General features: G+C 34.9%; 1 protein-coding gene across 2 annotated transcripts in view; it reads right to left on the bottom strand.

The window, feature by feature from the left end:
* LOC134528007 (caspase-1-like) overlaps positions 1-15,970 on the bottom strand; it is a 32,585-nt gene extending 16,615 nt beyond the window's left edge. Inside the window, exons 1-4 of one of the 2 annotated variants that reach the window (XM_063361166.1) lie at positions 15,671-15,970; positions 10,608-10,967; positions 7,213-7,421; positions 1,440-1,690 (exon numbers count right to left, since the gene is read on the bottom strand). In XM_063361166.1, coding sequence (XP_063217236.1) covers positions 1,440-1,690; positions 7,213-7,421; positions 10,608-10,967; positions 15,671-15,715 — 865 coding nt within the window. In that variant the 5' untranslated portion in view covers positions 15,716-15,970. Of the gene's footprint in view, positions 1-1,439; positions 1,691-7,212; positions 7,422-10,607; positions 10,968-14,777; positions 15,123-15,670 lie in introns of those variants that run through there. The other variant, XM_063361165.1, reaches the window with a different exon arrangement.
* Positions 15,971-16,809: the final 839 nt, after the last annotated feature.

The following is a 16,809-nucleotide window of genomic DNA, read 5'->3' as shown; positions in this document are numbered from 1 at the left end:
TATGGACGATATGGTATATCATGGAAAGTTGTGTGTGAGGAGGATAAAGATGCAGACACAGAGGCGGCAGACCAGTGAAAGGAAGAAAAGCTGGAGAGTACTTTTAAGTCTTACTCACTTGAAAATCTTTTCAATGATTATGAGACAGCCTTTTTTTTACAAGCTCCTGCCTGGCAGAACAATGGCATATAAAGGTATATAATGGTATATAATGGCATATAAAGCTGTAGCAGATGATTCTGAATATCATGGCCATTCTATCACAGCAATGAAAGCAATTCTGAATTTAGAAAAACTGAAGAGTTTTATCTCTAAATCCAAAAATGTTCCAGAAGTGCTTAGGAAATTTTTGTAAGATATCAAACATTATGTTCAACTAAAAAACCATCTATAATATATTTGTTTTTTTTTAATATACTATTTTTGATTATGCAGAAATACCAATATTTAAACTAATGTCAGTATTTCACCCAACAATGTCTTATCTTATAATGATATAATAATAATATTTTTGATTTATTTTATATTTCTCTTGGAATAATATGTATTTTTCAGTACTCAGTACTTTCAGTTCTAAGTACAAAAACTTGAGGTCCCTGTGAGTACTTAGTAATGAGATTCTACTATCATTAGTTTTTCCTATATTTCTTTCTTTTTTAATTAATTTATTTAATGATTTATTAACCATGCATTCAGCTCGAGGTTTCCCATTTTTAAAGGCCGAGTCAATATCACAGGCTTAATGAACACCAGCAGGTAGTACATCACAATAACAGCACAGGTAGCTTTCTTTTATATATGCCACGAACAATGTGTACTTTAATTGCAATTATGCAGGACTAAAGCAAATCTTAAAAATGTAAACAAACAACAAACATGAAACGAAAATAACAAATACAGAATAAGCATTTGTTACTTCTTAGTCAAATGATTGTCATAATTGTGCAGCCTTCCGCATCTAGCTGCTTGCATTCACATAGTTTAGTACTGAAACATATTATCTTAGGTGGCGTTACCGTGTTTTTAAACAGTAAATTTTAAGGACTGATAAAATGAAACATTTAGTAAAATAACACATGCTGACATTTTTCATAGTTTTCTTGCAATGTTTAGACCCAAATTATTAATAAATCAATATAAGTTCTGTTATAAACATTATTATAAACAGTATTCCGAGTGTTTTGGGGTAAATTCTCAGAAGTGAAAATTCACATAAATTTTTTTGTTATTGCCAATGTGATAAACGCAACGCATGTTCCAATACATGGCTAGTAAATTATTATCAAAAATTTTGGAAATAATTTAACGATTCATATATGATATCTGATGTTAGAATATTTTTATATTTTTATTAAAATTTTATACTATCTACAAGCACTTTGGAAATAAACACATTCCCCAACGGCGCAACAGCGACCTAGCGCTGACAGAACACTCACGACTTTGCAGGGTGCTCCTAAGCTTCCCCAGCTCGAGATTGTGATGGACCACCACCTCAAAGCCCAGCGAGCTATAGACCGCGCTCAGGTTCTGCACGTCGACCTTGGAGCCCGGCCGCTCGTGGTTCGCCTCCTCGAACTGGTCGTGGTTGAAGATGACTGCCTTGCCTCTGTGCTTGTGGTCCATGTTGTACTCCAGACTGTGCCTGTGCACTGACATCACCACTTCCTTCACCTCGTCCTCGGCCAAACTGCAAACACAAAAGTAAGTGTCACCGGGGGAAATAAATTTTCATTGAAAAAATTTTCATTATAAAGAGCAAATGAACCCTCACAAATTGAAACAAAAGTATCAGTGTGTCAATGCTCTATGCGACCTACAGATCAGGATGCTAAATACATGATGATTCTACAGCACGCAGGACAGAAGAGTCCTGCATCAAAAAATTAATTTTTTTTTGACAGTGCTTAGCCATCAGAAAAAACATACCCAGAGAGGGAGCTTAATTTACGACAGCTCCACTAAAAATACGAATGTTTGAATAATATAACTACGATGAATGTCACATAGCACGTACAACTGAAATATGCGCTGCACTTTCCAAAAATGTGCCCAACACATAGAGGTGCAGCATGAATAAAGTTTGGAACTTTAGGATTTTTTCATTAGAATGTGTATTTCACACACACATACACAAACACACATACACAAACACACAAAAAAACACAATCAAAAACAAACACGAAGAAACACACAAACACACACACACACGCACAGCATATTTGCAGAATTTTATTCTGAGGAAACACCATACATATATTGTAATGAACCTAGAAAACCTAAAATTCTAGCAAACTGATCTTTTATGTAGTGGGTGGGAAAAAATCCTTGGAAACATTTCTTTCCAACTTTGCAATTTTATTTATTTATTTTTTTTTTATCGAAAGTAAAAAAAACTACATGGAGATATAAATTAAGGAACTTCCATATTACTTGTTATAGTCATTTTCTGCTAAAATGAAAGAGAATAAATAATGTTACGGAGAGCTAAAAATATACGCCACTAACACAAAGAGTTAAATTATAAGCAGGTTTACTATGAACATGTTTTACTGTGTAACCGGCATATTGCATTTATTTTATTTTTATTTTATGAAATGAATTTATTGAGGGCATAAGTGAATTATTCATACATGTTATAATCAAATTATTTATGATAAACATTGAATACTAAGAATTCTCTGGTATAGCTGGGCCAAAACACCAAACTTCTCAAGAGGCAACAGACGTGATGCTGAGCCGCTCCTCAAGGGAAGAAGTGTCAAGCCCCGTCGGAGCTGACGTTTTCAGCAAGGAATGACCGACCTGTCTTTTTTCCCTCTTGTAGCTCATTTAAGGATGAGCTAATAATTAATAAACCCATTTCCTGAGATTACATAAAAATATGAAATCTGTAGTCAGAAAATTATGTATCAAAGTATGAATGTCACAGAACTGAAAAATAAAATAAATTATAATAAAACTCTGCCCACACATAAAAAATTTGGCTGTGAGGGCTGGGCTCAATAAATTAAAAAAGGGCTGGTCGGTGGACCGGGAGAGCTCTGGGTCACTGAACCGGCTTCCTTGAGCGACAATGTGCGAAGGTAAATGAGTATCTGTTTACTGCCTAGAAGGCATACGGATGTGTCCGACCTCTGAAGGGTCAGCACTGTTTAGTATTTTATTAGGTTCCAGGGTACAAAGCATCAACTCCAACCCCATTATTATTTCAGACTTTATAGGATTGAAATACTGAATCAAAGTCCATCTGTTAGTTTCTGTACAAGACTAATTGTAAATTCATAATTAATATGTTAATTTTTTTTTGTGTTTAACCACCTGCAGCCAAGTTTAATATGTGGCCATCTTTTAATTTAATTGTTTTATATTTATTGCTGATCTCGCAAACTCAGTCTTGTGTCATTTACTCCGAGTCTAGCTGGAGCAAGAACAAAAATTGTTCATAACTGCTGTCATTCACAGACAAGGGGCGGGTTACAACTACAATAAAATATTGCATTTATCATAAAAGTTACTATAAAATTATGACTTTAAGGGCCATTACCACGATTATATGTTAAGACATGCCACATGTGAATGTAAATAAGTTAATTGAAGACAGTGGATCACTGGGCTGCTGTTCTAGGAAATAAACACTTATTTTGAACACCCTTTTAGATAAGATGAATGATATAATCTTATTACATAAACTTAATTGTAAAAGAATACATTTAAAACATTTTCTTAAATTTCCCTCCTACTTAAGATACACCAAGAAAGTAACTGGAGGGAAGTCAGATTAAAGATCTTTTTCAAATACTACAAAAAAAATAGGCTCTCTTTCTCTCCTTGTTAGGCCTGAGCAAATATTCGAATTTTCAAATACAAAAATAAACTATTTGTATTTGATTCGACCTCAAATACTAACACTCCAAAATAATGAATACCTTATTGAATATTCATTTCCTTACGAATATTTTACATGACATCTCTCATGAGTTTGTCTAATATCAACGTTCACCGTTGAGCTTAAGTCATTTGTGAGATAAAATACCCTTTTTTGATGTTTAATGGGACTTTATAATAAAAAAACATGAACAATAAGTGTCATTGGAAAAATTGCGAGAGCAATTCAAAAAACATCATATTTGTCATTTCAAACTTGAAAACCAAATATTATTTGTATTCTTTTCGTCCTATGCACTAGAGTAGAAAAAATAATAAACGTCTACAACCAAGAACTACAATGCCAAAAAATACGGAAACTCCATTTTGGTGGCCATTAAAACAAGTAAACGTCATAATTGTATAAATTGATAGTTCTAATTGATCTAACACCACGTGACACATTAGCAGCTTCCTTGCTGTTATGTATCTATACCAAAACAGACATGTGACTCAAAAATATAAATAAAAAATGTAAAAAAGTTTTAATATTTGAGATGAAATCACCAGAAATGGTGTTTATAATATTGCAGATCCAAAAAAATATTTATACTTGACTGCTTGTGATAACTAGGGCTTAAAAATGTAAATATGAGCTCATTTTATTTGGGAATACAGCATTTAAAAAAAATATATTCACTTTTTTATGAAATGGATTGCATTGGATTTCATGGTATTTTGCCATTCCCGAATAGGAACTGAAATGAAAGGTTGGTTTGGTTAGGTTAGGTTAAGATAGGTTAGCTGCAATTAAGGACAATGTTTTATTTCATAATTTAAACATTTAAAAAAAATATTTTCCATATAATTATTGTAGAGTGACAACCTCTAGCCCCCTTCTTTCCTTTTATATTATTTGTCTAATTTTCCACGATGTGAAAAATTAATTTTTTAATTATATTTCAACTTATCGTTCTTACTATTCAAATTCATGAATATTTTGGTCTTTGTATTTGATTTGAACTAAAAAAACTGATATTCGTACAGGACTACTCCTGAGGTATTTTTTATATTCCCCACCACTCTCATCAAACCACTTCACCAAACCCACTTCATTCTCAAGGTCAAATGGAATAATAGGCATGTGCTGCAAGCAAGGCAGCCTGGCTCCACTCAGCACTAATGTTTGCCATGAAAATCAAAGACTGAAGATGCAAGTTTTATATTGCATGGTTACGTGTTATACATTTAAGATCATGGTACAGCAAAAAAGTCTTTATTCTGGCACAGCCAGGACCATTGCCATGCCAGATTAGTGATTTTGCTCGATTATCAAATGCCGAAAGAGTTTTAGCTGGAAAACAGAATGTAAAAATGTGAAGTGTAACATTGTAGAAAAGAGGAAATACTGTACTGAAATTAAAACAGACAATAACGATAATATTTGAGTGAACTTAAAGCAGCATTGCAGTACTGCTCGAGTGGCTCAATTGGTGCCCGATTAGAGAATGCACCGAATAATAAAAATGCCCGATTAAAGACCTTTCATTGTACCTCTAGAATTATATTGCTCTCTTTTCCACTTGAGTAACTGAGTCTTACCATGCATCGGGGTCAAATCAAATGACTCTCTCCCCATGAGCGTAATGATGGTGACTTGGAAATCATGGTGCTCGAGAACTCTGACCTCCGGATAGGCACAGGCATAATACTGTGTTTTCTCGCATAATCGTTGCACATTTTATTCTAAAATCAAGAATGAAAAGTAGGGGTGCGACAATTATGCGGGAAAATTTTTTTTTTGTTGGATAAAGTATTCATAAAAACAAAACCCATTCATGAAAGTACGTTTATTTACAAAGTGAAGTATAAAAGAGCACGCCAAACAATTTAATAAGTCAAACAACAAAAACCTTTCAACTTTAAATAGAAAAACAAACTTTAAATAGAAAAACCAAATCTGTGATCCAAATGCAAGCCGAACAAACGCATAACTACCGTAGTAAACACCACGAGTGAGCGGGATAATAAAATGTAGTTAACTCGGTTCCGCATAGAGAGTGCGCGTTGCATGCAATCGGTGAGATATCGATATTCGACTACATGTGCACGCTCTATACGGGAAGCAACATAACCAAACAGTAAATATTGCAATGAGCGCTGGCTATATTTTTGTAAGCGGTACACTGCGGCGGCGAAGACGAAGAATGAAGATTATAACGTTTAAAAAGTCTTTAAAAGAAATTTTACACATCGGACAGCTTCGTATTTCCGTTATTTAAATAAGTACGCGGTTATTTCTGAATATATATTATATTTATACTTTAAAATACATCATTTTATACGGAAAAGATACCTACACAAAGCGCTCTGCATCTAATAGCGGGACCAAAAACATTATGCAACTTTTACGCAAGAGGTTTTTATTGATCCAAAATTTGACGCCCTAAAATATGGGTGCAACGATTACGCGCGTGCGACGATTATGCGATAAAAGAGGGTAATCCCTGGTTTCATGACATCTAAACAGGTACTGGATGTAGTTGTGAACCAGCCAATGAAAGACAATTTGAAACAACTGTATTGTGAATTGCTTTCAGCAGGTGACCATAAAGAAATACCATCAGGGATAATTAAGAAGCCAAGTATTTCTCAATTAAAGTGGATCTTGGCAGCATGGGACAACATTAGGCCAGAAGTGATTGTGAATGATTTCAAAAAATGCTGCTAGACAAATGTCATGGCTGGTACTGAATATGACATACTGTTATATGATGAACACCATGTCAGCAGTTAGAGTGATGATCTTCAGTGTGATAGTGATGGGGGAAATGTTTAGCAGTTGTAACGTAAAAATGTTGAAAAAATTGTTAAAAATTACTAAATTTTATTTTAATGTTTTTTTTATATTGAATAGAAGCATTTTAGTGTCATAAAATATCAGTTAACCGCAACCTTGACGTGTATAATTGGGGGTCTCTTACATCCAAGGTCAACTTATTTTCAGGTGAATAAGGTGTCTACTATTCACAGAAACGTACCGATTTTTTGGGGGTCGTATTACATACAAGGTCACATTTTTGGGTGAATAAGGTGTCTACCATTCACAGGAACTTACCAATTTTTAAGTTAAAAAGATTACAACTTTTTTCAGAGATAATTTCCACATAATGTAAGTGTAGTCTTCAACTATTTATATTGTGTTTTATAGTGTCTCATTAACATTCCTTCAGTTTCCTTATTTTTTCCCCCTTATTTTTTTAAATTTTTTTAGCAACCTTTAGACTTCAGACATCCCGAGGTTGCTTGTTAACGTCAAAAAGAAAATGCTCAAAGGTTAATTACTTTTTGTCATATTCCTCAGTTTCATATGGGTTGGCGTCCGCTTCATCCGGCTGTCTCCTGCCCGCTGGGGTGAGCTTCTTTTTCAGCCAGTCCGGGGTGAACACCTCGACCGAGCTGGTCATCAGCAAGGAATTCTTACTGCCGTATCCGACGTCCGACTCCGGAGAGATGGACGACTCCGAGCTAGTGTCGCTCCAGCGCGGTGACGTCTGCAAAGAAAAAAAAAAATTACATCACAAACCAAACAACTACACAGATTGATTTCAAAATTCGTAATCAATACTGCAATACTTTATACAGTAAAACCTATACAGAACAAAAAACTTCAGTGTGCAATCCTGCAAAATTGTTTGAATATTCAATAACGCTTGAGATCAAGAATAAAAAAATTCACAGTGTAAAAATAATAATGCCAGCCTATAACATAGATACTGGTGACTGCTTGCACAGATATGAAAAGAGAGACGTGAGGAATACACAATCACCACTCTTTTCTAAGTGTATCTTAAACAGAGTTGGAAAAAAAACAGGTTTCTTTTTAATGTTTTAAAACAGTTTTTTTATTACATTAGTTATTTTGGTTCTCAGCATGTTCAAATGAAACCATACAACATCCTTCTTTCTGCCACTCATGTTGATCCAGAAAAGTTATAACATCAACAACTAAAGTCCAGTAAATCTGAATATCAGGAAAGTAAATAACTACTATCTGACAGCGAAACAATTTAGTGAACAAGCCTGTAGGAAAATTCACACTTCCAGTGGCAAGATTATCATAGAGATAACACATGACATACACCAGGGATATTAGGACAGGACTAGTTAGTTCATGACCTGTGGTAAGGAACTAGCCCAGCATCTGCCTATAGTAATTTTGGGAAACCATGTAAAACTGCTATCAGGATGGTTGAAACGGGATTTGAGCCCGCAGATACCTTAATCCCAGTTCAGTGTTTTACCAATCCGCCATCTCACTACATAGAGTAAAAAATGCAGTTTATCCAGAGATTAGGAAAGGATACAGATGGAGCATTAGCATTAGCCATCAGACAAAAAGCCTTTTTTTCAAATGTTTTTCTGTTGTTTACATACCAATTTGGCAGACATTTGTTGATATTTGTATCAGCTGTTCTAGCCTGCTTTTATTAGCAATTATAGTTAAGTTGATCAGAAGAAAATCAGATAAAAATATATGTTTATATGTATTAAAAATCCAAAATGAATCTTCATAATACAAATGTAATGATATGAGTTGATATTTTTCTCCAATTTAACCTCCAATACAGGTACAACTTAGGTACGCATTTCTAAACAAACAGCCACCATATAATTACGTGTAATATACTGAAATCCCCTTTTGACTTCACCCACCTTGTCTAGAATCAGACCTTATGCTGCATCTGTATATTTCTCTCATCTTCGAGTTTATCAAAGTCACGTAACACCACTAACTTTAGTAGTTATCTATGACCATGGAGTAAAGGTTTTTTTACACGCTTTATATTAGCTTCACCTGTATGTTTGTATGTTTGTAACAGACTCCTTTGGGTGTGATTTTGACCCACTTTTAACGGCCAGATTTCATTCAAACTTTGTAGATTTATCGAAGACCGATGACAATACACTAATTTGATAGGATTACTTCCCGTTCAATCGTAATTGAATTCTGAAATAAAACACTTCTTTTGCGTCACCGACCAAGTTCAGCATTAGACACTCTGTAGTTTTCCATGATCTTACAAATACTCTTAAAAGACAATAGGCCTACCGGGTACAAGCTGTCACAAAAAAATGTAAAAAAATTTGTTTTTGGGTCACCCAATTCCAAATCAAAAAGTATTATAAACCTTATCATTTTATATTTTGATGAAAATTACAGGGAGCATATATGCAAAAACAACTAAATAATATTTTTAAATAATCAGTTTTGAAAACAAATTTTTTTTTTGCCCGCACAAATATTTTCAAAATTGAATACCTTACATGTTTTATTAGTACGGACAAGATTACAGTATATGGTGAATTGTGATAACACCGAAATAACACCCAAAAGCATGTCAATACACATAACACCAAAATTCAAGTTAATACACCACAAAGCACCAAATTGCAATTAAAATTATGAAATTAATCATTTTCAATCCAAACTTAACTCAAATGACTATACCTAATCTCTTAAATATTAAATTCAATGAAAGTAATTTATTTACAATGTCATTTTCACCACAATTTTATAAATATTAATTGGAAAATGTTTACACTTTTTAATCTTGGTTACTCATTTTTAAATTAAGACTTTCAAACATTTTTCAAACACACAAATACTTAGCTGATTTATTTTATTTGTTCTGAAAAATTAGGTATGCTTATTACAAATCCTTATAATAAAAAAAATTCTTCATTTACGTCAAAATGACACTGTTTTGGAGCAATAAGTATCATGGAACATTTAAGTATCATATTTGTTCAGAAATATGCCTTTTTTTTAATAAACAGATTTCATAAAAAATAAAACAATAACACCGAAATCTCCTGATTTAAAAATGGTATTGGCATGAGAATAAAACCATAAGATCTTATCTCTATTTATAAGGCCTACAAGTTATTTGAACATTCCATTTTAAAAATAATTACACAGTATTTTATTTAATATGTCACTAAATTATGTTAAGAGAAAATGATTTTATTTTTTTAGTTCTTAAAAAATTTAATAAGTGTTTTTTTATAAAGTGGAAAAATATGTGTGTGTAGTACATCTGTACAGAATGAGTCTGAATTTGGCCAACAAACTTCAGCTGCACATTAATCACAAAAAAATAAGTTTATTAACATCTTTACCACTTATGATCTAACGTGCTACCCAAGGCTGGTATACGTCATTACATTTGAAGCTGAACAACATTTTTATTGTAAATAATATAGAATTTAAGATAGAACACTGAGCGCTTGGATTATGTTTAACTGAACAAAGTTCGGCAACCACCATGAATTTTGTCACTGTAGCAAAATAATTTCATTGAAATGATTGGTGGTATTCTCTCTCTCTAGTGTGGTTTCCTTTAAGTACAGGAAAGTATATCTCGAGAAAGCCAGGGGATCGGACCACCCCACCCCACCCCCCCCCCCCCCCCCCCCCCCCCCCCAACAAAACACAGAAAAAGGGCCTCTTACTGTTGACTTGTGCTGGTTAATCCTACATGCAAACTCTTGGGCCGCAGGTTCCGAGGGCCCCCCTGTGAATCCTACGATTTACGCCTCTGATTACGTGCATCATTCCATTTTAGTTTAAGTATTCTCCACTGAAGAATTTTCAGATAGAATAACTAGATAGGAATTCAGACAAGGACCTTAAAATGGTCAGGTGCAAAACAAAGCCTGGCAGCCCAGACACGCACCTTGCGAACTGCATTCAGAGTGCTGGGGCCACTCGGAGGCGTGGTACCGAAGACGGAGTCCTGCGACCAGGGGGCATCGCGGCCCCGGGGGCTGCTGACAGAGGAGTTGCGCGAGCGCGGGCTGTCAGGCTGCCGGCTGCCCAGCGAGTCGATGACGTCGGACGCTCGTCGCTGGCGCGGCTTCACGAAGACCACTGCATCCTGGGTTTCCTCCACCTCCACCTCCTGCAGCTCCGTCGCGTCGCCGCCCGACATCGCTTCCGTGGGGCCCTGCTCCACCCCCTTGCGAGCCATCACGGACACCGGCTCACCGAGCGATGCGACGGCTTCTTCGGGCGGTCCTTTCCCACGACCACCATTCTGCGATCAACAATGTTCGTACGTACCAACACCCTCATTCACTGCAACAGGGTCACAACACTAACCCATCTCTCATCTCAGAAGAGAGTTTCAAGCTATGGCTGTATATTTCTAACCTGAATCACTTTTCAGATGTAGCCCTCTTGCACAAAGGTGTTTTGATCACAAACCACACACTGCGACAAACAAGGGATGATGCACAACTTTTGTACGCGCAACACCCAAAATCAAAGGATTTTTAATACCACCTGAGCAAAAGGACCACAAAACAAGCATCGCTTCTTTCAAAAGATAGATACAAAGTACTCCTTGAAGTATATAAATCAAAACACTATAATTTTTTAAGTGGATCAAATTATGAAAATACAAGAATACAGCAGTGGCTGCATCTCTGAATTTAATTATCTTTTAGATGTGTCCCTGTTGCACATGGAGAGCATATAGATCACAAAAAACACTCTGGAATAAAGATAAGAATGATACACAGTTTTTGCACTTTCACCACCACATTTACAAGTGTTTGTATGCCAAACAACACAATGGAACAAACAAGGGACTTTAGTAGGGCAACAAACAACACCTACAAACAAATATTTTTTTCTAAACTGGCTAAGTCACGTGGTAAAAAAATATTTTCTAGAAAAGAAATCCAGAGGTACCTGGTTCACTGAGGTGGAAAGAGATTTACAAGAAGTGGGGATTACACGTGATGATATTCAAGAGCGTGAGCCCCTTAAGATGAAACTTAAAAGTTCACCGGAGTTTCCAAGAAAAGCCTAAACAAGACATGGACTCAAGAAAGGAAGCAACAACTTCGGAAACGAATACGGTAGTACTGGGCAAATGTTAAAGTCACAGGAAATAAACAGTTGTAATAACATGGTCCATAACGTGGTCCATAGCTGGCCGAAAAAACAAGAATGAATCATTGGTTTTGGACACAAATGATCAAGCCAATAAGACCTCATAGGTTGTTATAAAAACATTAATGGTTCATCTTGATAACAGAACTGATCAGAAATGTGATCTATAATATTCCCAGTGTATCTAACAGCATGAAGGCAGTAAACAAACACTGCAACAGACCAGGATAAAATCACAAAATGTACCACACAGATATAAAGTAAACAGTAAAAACAATAGATACTACAATACATAAAATTGTTGTTAAACTATTTAAATTCCTATAAACATGCCATCGTTTTCTGGGACAATAGGTTTATGTGACTTTTATGTACCTATTAATAATTAACTAAAGTGGAAGGTTCATTAAGTTTGGTCAAGTCAGAATGTTTTGCAGTTACAGAACATTGTGTGGATTTAGATTAGAAATAAAAATGTCATTTTCAAAATTTTTCTTTACATGAAATGACACAATCTTTACCAACAATGTGTTATCTTCCTACAAATTATTTTTATATTAGAAACATATTTCTTTAAATATGTAAACAATTTTATTTTCAGCTGAATTGTTTAGCCATTTTTTTTGCATAATTGCCACCATATTTTGTCCATACATGGATGTAAACCATAATATTCACAGTATCTTCTGCAAAAGTGTGAATAATTCGACAGCACATTTAACAACTTCATGATATGTATTATACTTTGAAACACATTTAGTAGAATAATTAGTTTTAATATTTCTAAAAAACTATTTTATTGAATTATTGAATGTTTTTACTTTTTGTTATTTTGTGTAAAGTTAAATTGGATTTAAATCAGTTTTGAGTAATTTTCTAGAGTAGTTGCTCTTCTGGAAAAAAAAAAATTCTGAAAAATTTATTTTTAATTCCTCTCATTCTACTTGATGATTCCTTTGAATTGAATTGTGGTATTTCAAGTACTTAGTTTACCATTTTTAACAGTTTAGGTTAGGTTTGCCACAGTGAAAATATGTGATGTTAAATGGTATCAACTGTTTGAACTGTTGGTTGGATTAGTTACATGTAAACTGTGAATACATGTGTTTGAGTTAGGTTAGTGACATTTAAAATACTTAAGAGTTTAGGGCAAATAGTAAACAAAAAATAGTATTATAAGACTCTTTTTTTTGGGTCAATTCTATTATTCGATACCGGATTCCTATTGGTTGAGAATCACGGAGGGGAAATGAATGATGTCATGGAAGTGAGCCAATGATTATAAATTGAATGGTGGAACGAACAAAAATATAGTATGTAGAATTGGCAACAGCAAAAGAAAAAATAGCACCATGAAAAAAAAAGACGAATGACAGTGTAAGTTTCAGAGCGACTGTACTTAGCGGTCGGTTATACGAGAAGGAGTGAAATCATAAGTTAAGTAGAATTGTAAGTATATCATTATAAAATGAATAAATTAAATAAGGAGGAATGGCAAATTGGTGTACTATTATAATCTACAAGAAAAATAGTGACAAAACAATTATTGCCAAAATCCTTAAAAAGGTAAGTATTTTTTTGTGGCTTATAAATGTTTGAGATATGTAATTTTATGTGAATTTTGTTTGATGTGTTAGGTGAGAGGTTTATTGTGTGTAGGTATTTCATTTGCTTTGGTTACATGAATCATTAAAGTTATTAGGTAATGTAAAAATAGCTCGTTTTCCTGTAGGTTAGTTGTGCAATCGTTGAAGTGATTATCACAAAGCAAAAGGTTTGGTGAGTGTAGATCGGCTAGTAACAAAATTTCACATATATATAATTTTAAGTAAATTCTAGATGGAGGATATCATAAACAAGTCTAAAATTCTATAAGATTTAGTTTTGTTTTGCAAAAGTGGTATTAAATTTGCATAAAACAAGAATTTTCAAGATTAAAAATTTATGACAATATGAAATAGAAAATAGGCCCACCCAGTTTAGTCTATTTTGTGATAACAGGAGTTACTAAATAATTACCATGATGAAAATTTTTGATAATATTTTAATCGGTATTGTGAAGTAGAAAACAGTCCCACCCATAGTATTCTATTTTCGTGATACCGGTATTTAATTTTCTGAAAGTGAGATTTATAATGGTGCTTTTTATTGTAACTACTATTTTCCTATTATTTTGTACAATCCTCTACTTTAGATGGTTGTAATAATATTATTAATTAAATTTCTGCATTTACTTTTTCTAGTTTCACTGATTTTCACCCCACAATTTCCATGGAACTTGATACACACAATCTTGTGCTACTCAAGTGTTGATACATTAACGTCATGATTTTCTCACTTGTCACAGACCCCCCAAACGTCTAATTTCTTGAGGTGAAAGTGAAATCGAAAAACTAATACTGTAAAAATCTTATTTTTTTGATACTTGTCGTTTTAGTGGGCCACATCTTTCGAATTTACCGCGCTCTCAATTGTTGGCTAAGCTTAAAACATTTCAAAAAAATTTAGATACTAATAAAACAACACCGCTTGCTTCAGACGTAAATCTACTGAAAAAAATGTATTTCTAACAATATTTTCTGTTGGCAGAATTTCATGCCATTTGTATAGAATTTGTCTTTACGCGACTTGAATGTCACAAAACATAATCTTCATTCCTACCACCATCTTGATTTGTTTCGCATTACCAGTATGCATCATCTATGTATAGTGTATTTACAAACATTTTGCCCTTCTTCTGAGATAAACTTACATTCTTATATGTTAGTGCTTAAAGTATGATACACAAAGTTAACTTAATTTCTTCTTTCAAGTCAAGAAATGTAAAAATATGATACTTACCATACATGTTTTTGCGTAATTCACACACCATAACCAAAACGTAAAACGTTGCTGCCTTTAGAAACTATTCTCACCTTCCATAGCATAATTATTAATAATTAATTACCTGTCCTTCAGTGTCAAGGAAGACTGTGTGATTCAACGATGTGTCACCGCATAAGCATGTGGACTCCATAGTTACATGACAGTTCCGATACAAACGCATTTGATGAAAGCAGACACCATTCTAAACTCACGCCGTCTTGAATAAACACAACACACGTTTGTAAATTACTTACAGAAAAACCACACGCAAAGCAATAGCTCTGTAGTTCACACAGCGGAAAACAACACAATAAAACTATCTTGGCACTTGCCAACAGCACCAAGATGTACCTGCCTGCTACAACTCGCTTTTTTAACGAGCATGTAAACACTTGCACTGGAGGATTGGACCAATGACAATGACCTTACGGTTCGTCAGGCGATGCGCGCTCGGTCCAGTTAATCGTTTCTGCGCATCTCTTTTCCCACCCGCGCAAAACACACAAAAGTTTCCATGTACCTAATTTAATTTAAAAGCTCTGCTTCTTTGTTTGCCGTTTTGTTTTCCATTCTCATATTGTTAGTATATAAATGCTAATTCATTTGGATACCTCATGAACATGTAATATAAAAATGTTGATGCATGTAACCGAGTAAATTAATAGTAAATTTTAACTATTAAAAAATAAGAAAACACGATCTTGCGGGTCACTTAAAACTGTAAAGAAATTGTGACTGAACCTGAAAATTTCATCAAAATTTTAAAATACTTTCTTCGTGTATTTCGTAGCAAAATTTTATTAACAACTGGCCCTACTGCATAATTTTTTTTTTTATGTGCAACAAAAAGTTTTTATGGGGCTACATTTGTGCATTATTGTTCACTTCCAAGAATATTAATAAGAATTACCTAATTCATAAGAGCAAACTTAGATTATTTGTTCTTAAGTATCGTATAGTCAGTATAAAACTTACCAAACTTATCTCTTCTGTAAACTGGTTCATATACAGTAGCGACATTCAAATCTTGGTTCACTGTTGCTTCCCTGTTCTACGTTGATCTGCATTTGACAAAACACTCCACAAGCAACGATAAGATAAATTCAACCTTTGTAGATTAGGTATGCGTCTCTTGTGTGCATGCGCCGTGAAAGACGTTTGAAACAAAGGAAATATCATACGAATCGTTCCTTCTTCTTCCGCCAGTGTACGTGACGTGTCCTTCACTTCACTACACAGAAAAACCGAAGTTATCCGCCATTCCATTGTGGTCAAGAGGAACACGTGCGAGTGTTGTGACGTTGGTTGTGTCGTCGCGTCGTGGCGAAAGCCATGGATGACTCATGCAGGTGCCGGTTCTGGAATAGCGGTTCTTGGGCATTTCCGCTAACAGCGACCGATATTTTAGTTTGTTTTTGACCTTAGGCCAGGGGCGTAACAACTAAATTTCCAAAGGGGGGGGGGGGGGCAATATACCTTTTTATAAAGAATCATCGACCCCCCCCCCCCTCCCCCAATTGAAGCGTGGGGTCCGTGGGTCCACCCCCGGGAAAATTTGCATTTCAAGGTGGAAAATGGTGCTATTTAAGCAGTTTTATTATCTAAAAGTTGATTACACAGCACTTTCTTTGCCCCCGTTTGCCCCCACTTCAAGGTTTCAGAGGGGGGGTGGCAAAATACCCTTGTCCTCCCCCCCCCCCCCCTGTTGCTGCGCCCCTGCCTTAGGCCATATGAGTATTGAGTATATACACAGTATGAATTTGTTACCACATATAAACATTATATCAAACACAATGTACAAAATATCCACAATCATAAAACTAAAAATATAATCAGATACGATATGCTTGCGATTGGACTTCGGCCCGTTGACAAGGAGTCCACCCTCCCTCTCCACTTCTTTTTTGCACTATTCTCACAATTCCTGAAGCCTCCTTCATATGTCCTTCCCTCCCCTCATAGTTAGTATCTGTCCCCAGAAACCCATTCCACTATCGCCTTGTCCTCACAGAAATACTTGCTTCCCTCTTTCCGTTCGTCGCCACTCCCTCTGGATCTTATACTCATGTTCCCTCCTCCCTCTATAAACCCTCTAATCAACCAATCTCACAACT

This window comes from Bacillus rossius, chromosome 1 (assembly GCF_032445375.1).
Source record: "Bacillus rossius redtenbacheri isolate Brsri chromosome 1, Brsri_v3, whole genome shotgun sequence".
Classification (NCBI taxonomy): Eukaryota; Metazoa; Arthropoda; class Insecta; order Phasmatodea; family Bacillidae; genus Bacillus; species Bacillus rossius.
Note: the sequence above shows the minus strand (reverse complement) of the source record. Positions and strands in the feature narration are given on the sequence as shown.